Source organism: Gorilla gorilla, chromosome 11, assembly GCF_029281585.2.
Source record: "Gorilla gorilla gorilla isolate KB3781 chromosome 11, NHGRI_mGorGor1-v2.1_pri, whole genome shotgun sequence".
In the NCBI taxonomy this organism is placed as follows: Eukaryota; Metazoa; Chordata; class Mammalia; order Primates; family Hominidae; genus Gorilla; species Gorilla gorilla.
The window spans coordinates 89,064,551-89,076,660 of NC_073235.2; the positions used below are offsets into that span (position 1 = coordinate 89,064,551).

General features: G+C 33.3%; 1 protein-coding gene across 2 annotated transcripts in view; it reads left to right on the plus strand.

Moving 5' to 3' along the window:
- The window catches only part of ITGAV (integrin subunit alpha V), a 91,830-nt gene that overhangs the window by 59,395 nt on the left and 20,325 nt on the right, over window positions 1-12,110 (plus strand). For both annotated transcript variants that reach the window (XM_031008551.3, XM_055380357.2), the window contains exons 14-18: window positions 1,660-1,705; window positions 3,802-3,909; window positions 6,203-6,261; window positions 7,794-7,948; window positions 10,589-10,726. In XM_031008551.3, coding sequence (XP_030864411.1) covers window positions 1,660-1,705; window positions 3,802-3,909; window positions 6,203-6,261; window positions 7,794-7,948; window positions 10,589-10,726 — 506 coding nt within the window. The remainder of the gene's footprint in view (window positions 1-1,659; window positions 1,706-3,801; window positions 3,910-6,202; window positions 6,262-7,793; window positions 7,949-10,588; window positions 10,727-12,110) is intronic.

Here is a 12,110-nt window from a genome sequence, read left to right on the forward strand (position 1 = left end):
ATTCAACGTTTCAGAAACATTTCTTTATTATTCTTCTAAAACATGAATTTTCTGTTCCCATTGTAACAAATAGCTGCATCATATCTTATTTACCTTTTTTTGTGGCATTTTTATCTTTCTTTATAATTCTTTTGCATATCTCTGATTATGTCATTAGGACAAAATTCAAGAATCACTGTGTCAAGTGTGTGCACTTCTTTTTTTAAAGTTATTAATATACATGGTCAAGTTACCATCCCACTCCCTCCACAGGAAGGTTTTTGTCAACTTTTTAAAGCACTCACCAGCAGTAAATGAGTCATTGTTTTCCCATACTTGTGCTTCTTTTAAAATAATTTTTAACTGTATAACAGGTGGACAGTGTATTTTAACTAACAGTTTGTGATTCTAGAAATAAGGCATGAGTTTGATTCTTTTTTTGAGACGAAGTCTCGCTCTGTTACCCAGGCTGGAGTGCAGTGGCGTGATCTCAGCTCACTGCAAACTTCACCGCCTGGGTTCAAGAGAGTCTCCTGCCTCAGCCTCCTGAGTAGCTGGGATTACAGGCAGGCGCCACCACGCACAGCTAATTTTTGTATTTTTAGTAGAGATGGGGTTTCACCATGTTGATCAGGCTGGTCTCAATCAGGCTGGTCTCGAACTCCTGACTTCGTGATCTGCCTGCCTCAACCTCCCAAAGTGCTGGGATTACAGGCATGAGCCACCACGCCCGGCCATCAGGTTGATTCTTAACTATACATAAATAAAAATGATTATTTTTACTGATAATCTAATGTATAGTTATGAGGTTGATTCTTAACTATACATTAGATTATTAGTAAAAATAATCATTTTCATTTGTGTGTATATATATATACACACATTTACTTCTGTGAATTTCCTTTTTGTGTCTTTTTTCTTCTTTGCTACTGGGATCGCATTTTGCTTTTCTTTCATTCATTCATTTTTTTTAAACTTTCACAGTGCCTTAAATGTTGCAAATATTAACTTCTTAACTCTTATGTATTTTCTAGTTTGTCAAATTTGCATTTTGAGCATAAAGTTTTAAACTTTTATGTAATTTAATCTGTTTTTATGTTTTTTTTCATGTGATTTTCTGTTTAGAAAAGACTTCCTCAAATTTAGCTTGGGTATACTGTGAGATAGAGCTCTCATTTGACTTTTTCTGAATCGTGAACCAGTTGAACCTGTGGCATATGAAAACTAATGGGTTTCATTCTTGCTGATTCGAGTGCTATCTGCTATTGTATTTTATATATATATATATATATATATACACACACACGCATTATATATAGAAAATAGAAAAGAAATTTTATAGTAAGATTGTAAAATCCACAGGCATCTATAAAGCTTTTTCCTTTGGCAGTATGTATGTTTGGCAGGTGTATGCTTATCATTGCTACTTTTTACTAAATATTCATTTAAAAGATTTATATCCACCTAGATGAAAGTCTGCTTTATGATAAGCATTTTCCACTGGTGGTAGTTTGTTTACAGTTTTCATATATTTTAGACTTTTATATGATGTCTTACAACCTCTTAATAGTTTTGAGAATTTGTTCAAGCCTTTTTATGTTCTTTGAAAATTTTATAGAATGGTATATACATTTTAAAAACCATTATCATTATTAACATGTTTTTCCACTCTTTCTTAAGACTTAATTGTAGGAGCTTTTGGTGTAGATCGAGCTATCTTATACAGGTGAGCATTTTCTGTATCCCGCGGTATAGGAATATTCTGAATTATTTGAACGTTTTTTAATTAAGTGTCAGTGTTTGAATTTTAGTTTAATTTTTTTGAAATAATGATAAAATTTGTTCTTTCTATTCATGATTTGCTACGGGCAAATAGTATTATTTTATTGGTATGTAATAATTGTACATATTTATGGGGTACATGTGATATTTTGATACATTCATACAATGTAATTATCAAATCAGAGTAATTAGGATATTCATCATCTCAAACATTGATCATTTATTTGTGTTGGGAACATTCAGAATCCTGTCTTCTAGCCTCTCTTCTAGTTATTTTGATCTTTTGTTTTCTTTGGAGACAGAGTTTCAGTGCAGGGGGACCATCTCGGCTCCCTGAAACCTCTGCCCCCTGGGTTCAAACAATTCTCATGCCTCAGCCTCCCAAGTAGCTGGGGTTACAGGCACATGCTACCACACTGGCTAATTTTTGTATTTTTAGTAGAGACAGGGTTTTGCCATGTTGGCCAAGCTGGTCCTGAACTCCTGGCCTGAAGTGATCCACCCGTCTCAGCCTCCCAAAATGCTGGGATTACTGTTATGAGCCATTGTGCCCAGCCAGCTATTTTGAAATGTACAATAAATTATTATTAACTATAGTCAATCTACGGTGTTATTGAACACTAGAACTTCTTTTTTTTTTTTTTTTTTTTTTGCCCAATCTGGAGTACAGTGGTGCAATCTTGGCTCATTGCAACCTTTGCTTCCCAGGTCCTAGTGATTCTCGTGCCTCAGCCTCCCGAGTAGCTGGGACTACAGGCATGTGCCACTACCACACCTGGCTAATTTTATGTATTTTTGGTAGAGACAGGGTCTTGCCATGTTATCTGGGCTGGTCTTGAGCTCCTGGGCTCAAGTGATCCACCAGCCTCAGCCTCCCAAAGTGCTGGGATTACAGGTGTGAGCCACTATGCCCGCCCCTTCTTTGTCTTTTAAATTATGTTCAAAGGTATTCTCCTGTAGTTTTAATCTCTCTAAAAATTGTCTGGGTTTACATTTTCCTATAAGAAGCAGGAAATTAACCTCATGCTTATGTCTTGGTATTCTCTGACCACAAGGTCAGTATGTAATGAAACCCCAAATGAATATTTTTATTAGAGCAATATGTATGAATTTATATATTTCTATTTCCCAATTTCTTATATATCCCCAGTTATTCTCTGTATTTCATCAATTCCTCATGACTTAGAATATCAGTTGGCATCCCAAGTAGTTAAGATGTTTATATATCTATGATCTGAGTTTATACATGGCAGGAACACTAACATTAGTGCTGTGTAGCGGAGTTTGCGATGGGTCAATTTAATTGTAACTATACAATACTTAACTGATTTCAGATATTTATCATTTTGAGACAGGCACATTGACTTGAGCCAGCTGTATTTTTATATAGGATTTAAACCTGTGTATCTGAACTCAGGAAAACTGTATTTATTTTAATTTATTGTTTTTAGTTTTTAAAATTGCTGTTAATTATATAATGTATGTGGTAAAAATGCGAACACTATAAGAAGGGTATATAAAAAAAAGTTTTCCCTCACACCAGCTAATAATTTATTTGTTTGTTCTATTAGAAATATTCTATGCATCATATTATGTATGTATGTATGTATATCAGTAGACATCCTTTGTACTTTTTGGGTTTTTTTTTCTCTCCCACTAAAACTATATGTTGATTATGTCTTAGAGGTCATCCCACTCATTTTTTCCACGGTAGTGCAGTGAATTCGGTAGATATCTCACAACTTATTTAGCCATTCTGCTTTAGTGACTGAATTCATATAGGCCAGCCATTGTCCCACTTTGTCTGGAACTGAGCGATTTCCCAGGATGCAGGAGTTTCTGTGCTAAAATTAGGACAGTTCTGGGCAACTAAGACAGTTGATCACCTACGGTTATGTTGTTCCTGTTCCTTTTACTATTACAAACAATGCTTTTAGTAGACATGGTACTATATATGTAGTGAATATGAACCAAAAATATTTCAATCAACCTAACTTTTTAAATAATTTTTTACTTCATCTTCTTTTTTTCCCCTCCTAGGGCCAGGCCAGTTATCACTGTAAATGCTGGTCTTGAAGTGTACCCTAGCATTTTAAATCAAGACAATAAAACCTGCTCACTGCCTGGAACAGCTCTCAAAGTTTCCTGGTAAGGGTATTTGTTTAATAATAGTTATTATTGTGATTATTGTTCAGGCATTGTAAGAACAATTGAAAATGAAGGTGGTAGGGCTGAAATATTGCTAAAACAGTTTCTGTGAGTATACTGTTTTTTCTATTCTTTTTTTATTTGAAGCAAGGTCTGCCTCTGTTGCCCAGGCTGGTGTGCAGTGGCACAACCATGGCTCACTGTAGCCTCGACCTCCCAGGCTTAAGTGATCCTTCCACCTTGGCCTCTATAGTAGCTGAGACTACAGGTGTGTGGCACCATACCCAGCTAATGTTTTAAATATTTTTAGAGATGGGGTCTCCCTATATTGCTCAGGTTGGTCTCAAAGACTACTGTGCTCAAGCAGTCATCCTGCCTCAGCCTCCTAAAGTGCTAGGATTTACAAGCATGAGCCATTGCACCTGGCCTTATACTCTATTTTCATGTTATAAATTGGATTATAGAAATAGTGCTCCAAAAAGGATATCTAAAGGCCGTAAAGATACTCTATAAATTAGTATGAAATTAATTTTTAAAGAATTATGCATGGTCAATGAATATTTTCAAAAAGAAAGAAAAGCTAATAAGATCTCAGTTCATTTATACGTAATTCCAAACAGGCCCATGAACACTTAAATTTTTAAAAGATATCTTGTTTTTCTGATTTAATATCTATGAACAGTTGTATGAAAAAAATTATTTTGCTCTAATATATTAATTTTCTGCTTATTCCTTTACTAGTTTCCAAAGAAAAATATAATAATTTTTCATAAGTTAAATGTCTGAATTCTTCTCTACTCCATTCTTTCTCTCATCTTTGTCATTTGTATGCTACTTCAGTAATTTTTGCTCTATTTTCATTATAGATATTTTTTAAGTTGTCTCGTGCTTTACTTCACAGTATTTAAAAGCAAAATGTAGAAACCAGTATCTTTCTCATACATATCAATATAAATATAAAACTAAAAAAATCTTGACCCATATACTACCAAAATCACCATGAGTAGTCATTCATGAGTTCCCACTTTGGGAAACACTATTCATGTTCCTTACTTACACAGACGAGTTGCAGAGAACTTATGATCAAGGAGAAAATGACTGGTACCTAAAAAAGTTTTACTTCAAAAGAGCCAATTAAAGATATTGTTCCTGAATTTGTTTTTGAATATTTTTGAATTATTGTTATAGTTATTAAAATTTTGAAATTTTCATTTCTTTAATTGGATCACATTAAAAAATTCAGTAATATTTGGTCATTTTTATTGAACTGGCAATGAAGTTGTTTTCAAGATTTTGCTGTAAGTTTTACTGCTTTTTACCCTGCATACCTCTGTGAAGTTGCCAATAATCTGCTTCTAATTATGTTAGTAATTCAAAGGCTTCAAATGCACTAACTAGAGTAGTAACATCATATGATTTTTGAGTATGGCACATAGTAAGAAATACATTTTTCATTATAAACACATAAAAGTAATTAAATCAAGCATTTCAGAAAATCGTACTTACCTTTGATACCTAAATCAGTTTTATTTATTTATTAAAAAATTTTTCTTAAGATGCTGAACACAACCCATTAAACTGGTTTCAAAACCTGCTAATAAATTGTGAAGAACACTGCTGTAAAGGAGGTTGCTAATTAAAGAAAGTTTTGGTGGGTCCTTTTATCAATGAGACAGTTTTTAAAATCTGAACCGTTGGCTAGGCACAGTGGCTCACTGTAATCCTAGCACTTTGGGAGACCAAGGCGTGCGAAATCACCAGAGGTCAGGAGTTTGAGACCAGCCTGGCCAACATGGTGAAACACTGTCTCTACTAAAAATACAAAAATTAGCCGTGTGTCGTGGTGCATGCCTGTAATCCCAGCTGCTTGGGAGGCTGAGGCAGGAGAATTGCTTGAATCCAGGAGGCAGAGGTTGCAGTGAGCCGAGATCGTGCCACTGTACTCCAGCCTGGGCAACAGAGTGAGACTCTGTCTCAAAAAAAAAAAAAAAAATCTGAACTGTCATACCCCTCATTTAGATTTATCAATAGGTTCTATAAGCTTGAGAGAAAGTTAGGACATTATTTTTCTTTTTCTCATCAAGGTACCATGAAAGGAAATGTGCTTGAATTACTGAAGGATGAGTTAGGTTAGTGTATATAGTTTCATGTTTTTAGAATAATATTAAGACATGAAGAAAGATGTAAGGCTTCACAATACAAACTATGTGTTAGAAATATGAGATGTGGGTGATAATAAAAATATGTCTAAACTGAATTATAGAATTTATGTATGTTTTTTATTTTTCCACAGTTTTAATGTTAGGTTCTGCTTAAAGGCAGATGGCAAAGGAGTACTTCCCAGGAAACTTAGTAAGTGTTCTATGAAAAATAATATTATTTTAATGATACTGCATACACAGCACTTAAAAAATATTTTAAGATATTCAAATAGTTACTTGAATTGTTATTATAATTTTTTATTTGAATGTTTATGCTTAAAGACATTTAAGATTTCAACATAATTATATTCTTTGATAACCCTTAAGCTAATTCAAAAATAATACACTTATTTATGGACATTATGAGCTAAATAGCCCACAGAATGGTAAATATGACCTTTAGAAGTTTAAGCAGTTACGAATGTGACATAATGAACTCTGGGGAAATATGAATATTATGGTTTATAAGTAGATGATTTGCTGAAAAGTCTGTATTTTATGTCTTTGAGCAGCCCCAAGCCATCTCAGGAGTAGAGGTGGTTTAGAAATAGTGAGAAGGAGGAGAAAAAGTTTTGGTCATGCAATTTAATTCACACAGCAAACTCTACTCTTCTTTTCCTAAAATGGTTGATGTGGTCCTGAGAGCAAGATAGGAGTGTTAAATAATTATTGCCAGGGTTTGTCAGTATGTTAATGGCAAGTGGTAAGGAATAATAGTAAAGCAGAGAAGAAACTGAAACTGTTGGGTGTGTGTTTGTGTGTGAAAGTTTACATAGGGCAGCCAAGTAAGGTCTCCCTAGGAGACAACTTTTCAGTAGAGACCTGAAGGAAATGAGGGAGCTATGGGATGTGTGGAGGAGTGTTTGACACAGAGGAACTGGCAGTTTCAGCAGGCCTGAGGCGGAAAATGTGCTCAGTGGTTGAGAAACAGCATGGAGGTCAATATGGCCTAGTAGAAGAGAACATGAAGCAAAATAACCCCGGGTATTCACCCAAATTTGAAATAAAGGTCACCTTTTAGAGAAACTTGTGACGCGAATTCTGGTTTTAAAGATTTGCACTCTCTTAAGAAACTATTTAAAGAACTGAATCTTACAAGGCAGTAATCCTAATTGCTACATCCTTGTTTTACAATGATTCTTGATGTATTTAACTCTGTTTGATCACTTGCTTCCTGAAGGCATATTCATCTGACAGTTTGATATGATAGCTTCACTGGAAGCAGGAGTTTCAAGTGGGGCAAACTGTTCATTCATCATAGTGTTTAATATGATGGTATGAGTACATATGAGCAAATACTTCTTAATCAAAATCAGCAAGACTCTTGCTACTTGAATTTATGGTGGAAGTCTTAATTCACATGTTTCATCCTCTGGATTTCCTCCTCTCAGCTTAAATTAAAAGATAGCATTTCTCCTGTCTGATAATTGGCTTACTACTATCATTTTTTTGGGAATTATTTATGACATTACTTTAGGGAAAGTTTGATTAATTATTTAATTATTATTAAATATTTTTTAAGAATTAATATGTTGTCTCATTACAATGTAATGACATTTTAAATTAATTAGAAGCAATTTACTTCTTAAGGAATAAAGATCTCTGTTTACATGAAAACTCTAGAGTAGGATAGATAGGTGTCCATAAAGAATATGTTGGTTATAAATCCTTTGGTTTACATAGATTTCCAGGTGGAACTTCTTTTGGATAAACTCAAGCAAAAGGGAGCAATTCGACGAGCACTGTTTCTCTACAGCAGGTCCCCAAGTCACTCCAAGAACATGACTATTTCAAGAGGGGGACTGATGCAGTGTGAGGAATTGATAGCGTATCTGCGGGTAAGAGCTAACTTTTCTGCTACCTTGTTGTTCCTTTTTAGTCATTAGTTCTTCTTTTTTATCTAAATGATTTTCACTTTCTGTAAATTAGCGTTAGATCAAAAGGAAAAACAGAAAAATACACAAAGGAAATTTAGCTTTGTAACGTGTCAAACCTGAATGATGGACTTCTACTTCTGGCAGATTGGATATTCCAAATGGCCTTTCCACATCAATACTACTGAACAAATTATGATAAACATATTTCTTAAATGCAACTGGACTTTCAGGACAGTAAAAGAAATCGCCAGAGTCCAAAAAAAAATGAGCAATCAACTAAAAAACTCCAGTGGCAAAAATCTGAATTGTGAGTTATAAGCAAATATATGAGCCAGAGATGCTGGCAAAGGATGAAGCCTAAGGAGAGGGCAGGTGGTAATTGCAGACACCAGCACAAGAATTCCGACAGTTGTATAAGTGTTCTTACGACAGAGGTGCATCCTGATTCCAGCAAGAGCCAAATGTAAAACCTTGCTGAAGGGGAGCAATCCAGTATGGGCCCCAGGATTTCCACAGGTTAAGTTTGATCAAATATGAATTCATTAAACACACACACACACACACACACACACACACACACACACACACACAGAAGCCACTAGAAGAAGCATCAGATTTTAGACCCGCAAAGACCATTTACAGAGCACAAATTTGTATAAAATGTTTAAAGAAATAAAGGGCCTGGGCACAGTGGCTCAAGCTTATAATCTTGGCACTTTGGGAGGCCAAAGCAGGAGGATCACTTGAGGCCAAGAGTTTGAGACCAGCCAGGGTGAGACTCTATTTTATTTAAAGGAAAAAACAAAACAAGACAAAAACATCAGTAAATATTTAGACAACAACATAATTAATGAACTTGATTTAACAGGCTTATATAGAACCTACACCTAACAACTAAAGAATATGAAAACTGACCATGCACAGGCCATAAAGGAAGTCTAAACAAATTTCAAAAAGTAATTTTATAGAATACATGCTATCACAGTGCAGTTGTTAGAAATCCATAACAAAAAGATCAACTGGGAATTGGGAAGTGTGATTTTTAAATAACTTATGGGTCAAAAACAAGATCATAATGGAAATTTACTTGCAACCGTATTACAATGAAAATGTGACATCAAAATGTATAGGCTATCACAACAGTAGAATGTAAAGATAAATGTATAGCCTTAAATGCTATTTAATTTAAATGAAAGTTAAGAAAAAATGAAGGTAAGAAAGAAACACCACAAAATTAAGAATTGAAATGGGACATTACAGATAAGGGAGGAATTAACAGAATATTTTGAATAACCTTGGGCCAGTACATAGGAAAACTTTTAGACAAAACATGGAAATTCTTAGAAAAACAATACAACTGTCATAAGAAGAAACAAAACCTGAATAATCCTCTAAACACTTAACAAATAGAATCGGCAGTTAATCTTTACAAAACGACAAAGCTCAGATGGTTTTATAGGCAATATCTATCAAACATTCAAGAACAAGACTTCTAAATTTTAAATAGCTCTTTGAAAGAATAAAAAAACCAAAATATTTCAAAGTCAATCTGTGAAACTAGTGTAATTGGTTCCTGGAGTGGTCAAGAATAGTACCAGAAGGGAGAATTTCATTCTAGTCTTACAATAGATGTAAAATGACTAAGCCATTATAAGCAAATAAGTCTTAGCAGTTTGTAAAAAAAGATACATAAACCAAGTTGGATTTATCCTAGAGTGGGTTAATATTAAGTCTAAAAATGTAATTTACCACATGAATAGATTAAAGAAGAAATATGTGACTGTCTTAAGTACAAAAAAAGTTTTAGAGTAAATTTTAAAAACTTCAAGATTTAAGAAGCAAGACAAATACCCCAAGTTATGACTATGAAGAAATAGAATCTTACATTTAAACAAAGTCCACCAATACCTATTAATTGGTCAAGATGTGAATTAAGAATTCTTATACATTGCTGATGGCACTGTGAATTGTTTTGAAGACTTTGGAAAATAATGTGGTACTACAGAACTGACAAATATACTTGTCACTATGTATAAGAATAATCACAGCAATTTCTGTAATAGCAAAAACAAAACCCATAAACAATCAAAATAGCCTTTGACAGAATGGATAAATGAATTGTATATTTACATGATGAAATAGTACTCAACAGTACAAAATTAACGTAGGCTACATGCAATGGAATGGATGGATCTTAAGAGTGTAGGACAGAAAGCAAGTCACAGAAGACTACATGTAATCCTATTGAGAAGGAATGCAGAGGGAGGAAGAGAAAGAAGTATTTGGGTAGCTTAAGCAGTATCAATAATGTTCTTATTATGTTGGGTGTGTGTGTTTGAGTGCTCATGTTGTTAACATGTCTCGTACTTTCGTGTGACTCAAATAGTACATTGTAAAACAAAAATTGACTAAAGGCTCTTACTTGATAAGGATAATCTTCTTTTGGATATTCTATTTCTACATAAGTATAATTTTCCAGAGAATGTTGTTAGAATTGAAGGCTCAGGGATGAATACAGCTGGCTTTGTAATGTGCACTTATGGATTTCTCCAGATAATTTAGGTTGATGTTATCGTTAATTCAAAGCGTTTCCATTTCTAGGATGAATCTGAATTTAGAGACAAACTCACTCCAATTACTATTTTTATGGAGTATCGGTTGGATTATAGAACAGCTGCTGATACAACAGGCTTGCAACCCATTCTTAACCAGTTCACGCCTGCTAACATTAGTCGACAGGTACTGTACTCAGTTTACCACTAATGTGATATTTTGTTATTTTTTTTTACAATTCATGTTTTTAAATATTAGAGGAGATTGCCTTTATCATATGGATAGATGTTTAGTCAAAGTCAGAAGGTTAGGAATCTGAATTTTTTATTTTTTTTTCTTTTTGGTTTTTATTTTTTTGGGAATCTGAATTTTCAAGTCAGAGATATTTAAAGCCACTCAACATGGAGATATACAGAGAAAGACATTTCATATACATGAAATAGGAAAATAATTCAAGGAGAACAGCAAAGTGCCAGTTTGTTTACATAGTATTTTAGTATTTTGCTAAATATATTTGATATCTATGTTATCTTTGATATTTTAATTTTAAAAAGTGCATATATAGTAAATAAATAATTCTTTTCAGAAAACCAAAGAAAGCAACAAAATTTGATAGGTGGTATTCTAGTTTTAGAAAATCTTATGTGTAATGTATTTAAATATTGTTAATTCTAGTTACTATTTCTCCTTTTTAAATTACATGTTCATGTTTTTACATTAATATTTCTTCCTTCATAACTCTTTGCCCTAAATTTAGTTTATCTTTTTTTTTGTCTTTCTGAGATCCCATAAGCTCTTTTTTTTGGTTTGTTTTCTGTATATGTGACAGTAGCAAAAGGCAAATTAAAATATTTTTAAAAGTCTTTTCTAATTTTTATATTTTAACAATTTCATATTTCATCCTGTACATTAATAATCATAGTATATGTGCCATTTTCTAGTATTCATTAACATAGAACTTATAACCATACTTCTGTGTTTATATTCTTTACATTTTTTATTTTTAATGAATGCACAATATTATGTTGATTAATAGTTTAATAATGACCATCTGAGCCTCTTAATGTCTGTCATTCAGTATTATACTTTCTTTGAAAGTTAATTGTTACTTGTCACTTTATATTATATGCTTTCATATATGGGTTATGGTTATTTTCTGTTTATAGTTTTATAATTTTTTAGAAATCTTTTATTATCATTGTTATCACTACTTTTGATTAATTTTCCAAACTCCCCATCCAATTTCTTTAATGCCAATACCATGTTAAAACCAGCTAATCAAGTAGGCTAACTTTTGAAACCGTTGGAGGGCAAGAATAACTGCAGTAATATTTGACTTCCTTTTTTTCCCACCTATTCTCATTCTTCATTGTTTGAAAAAAATTTGTTGTGGTCTCCTCTGTGTCCTACATTTGTTCCATCAGTGACATTATTAACTTTTAGGTATGTTTCTTTCTGCATTCTTAGCTTTGTTATTCACTCTTGTTTTTATGTTAATTACTTACCCCACCATTTTCATCATTTCCTTTTCTCTAAAATGGATGCTTCATTTCACTGGTTACGTTACAAA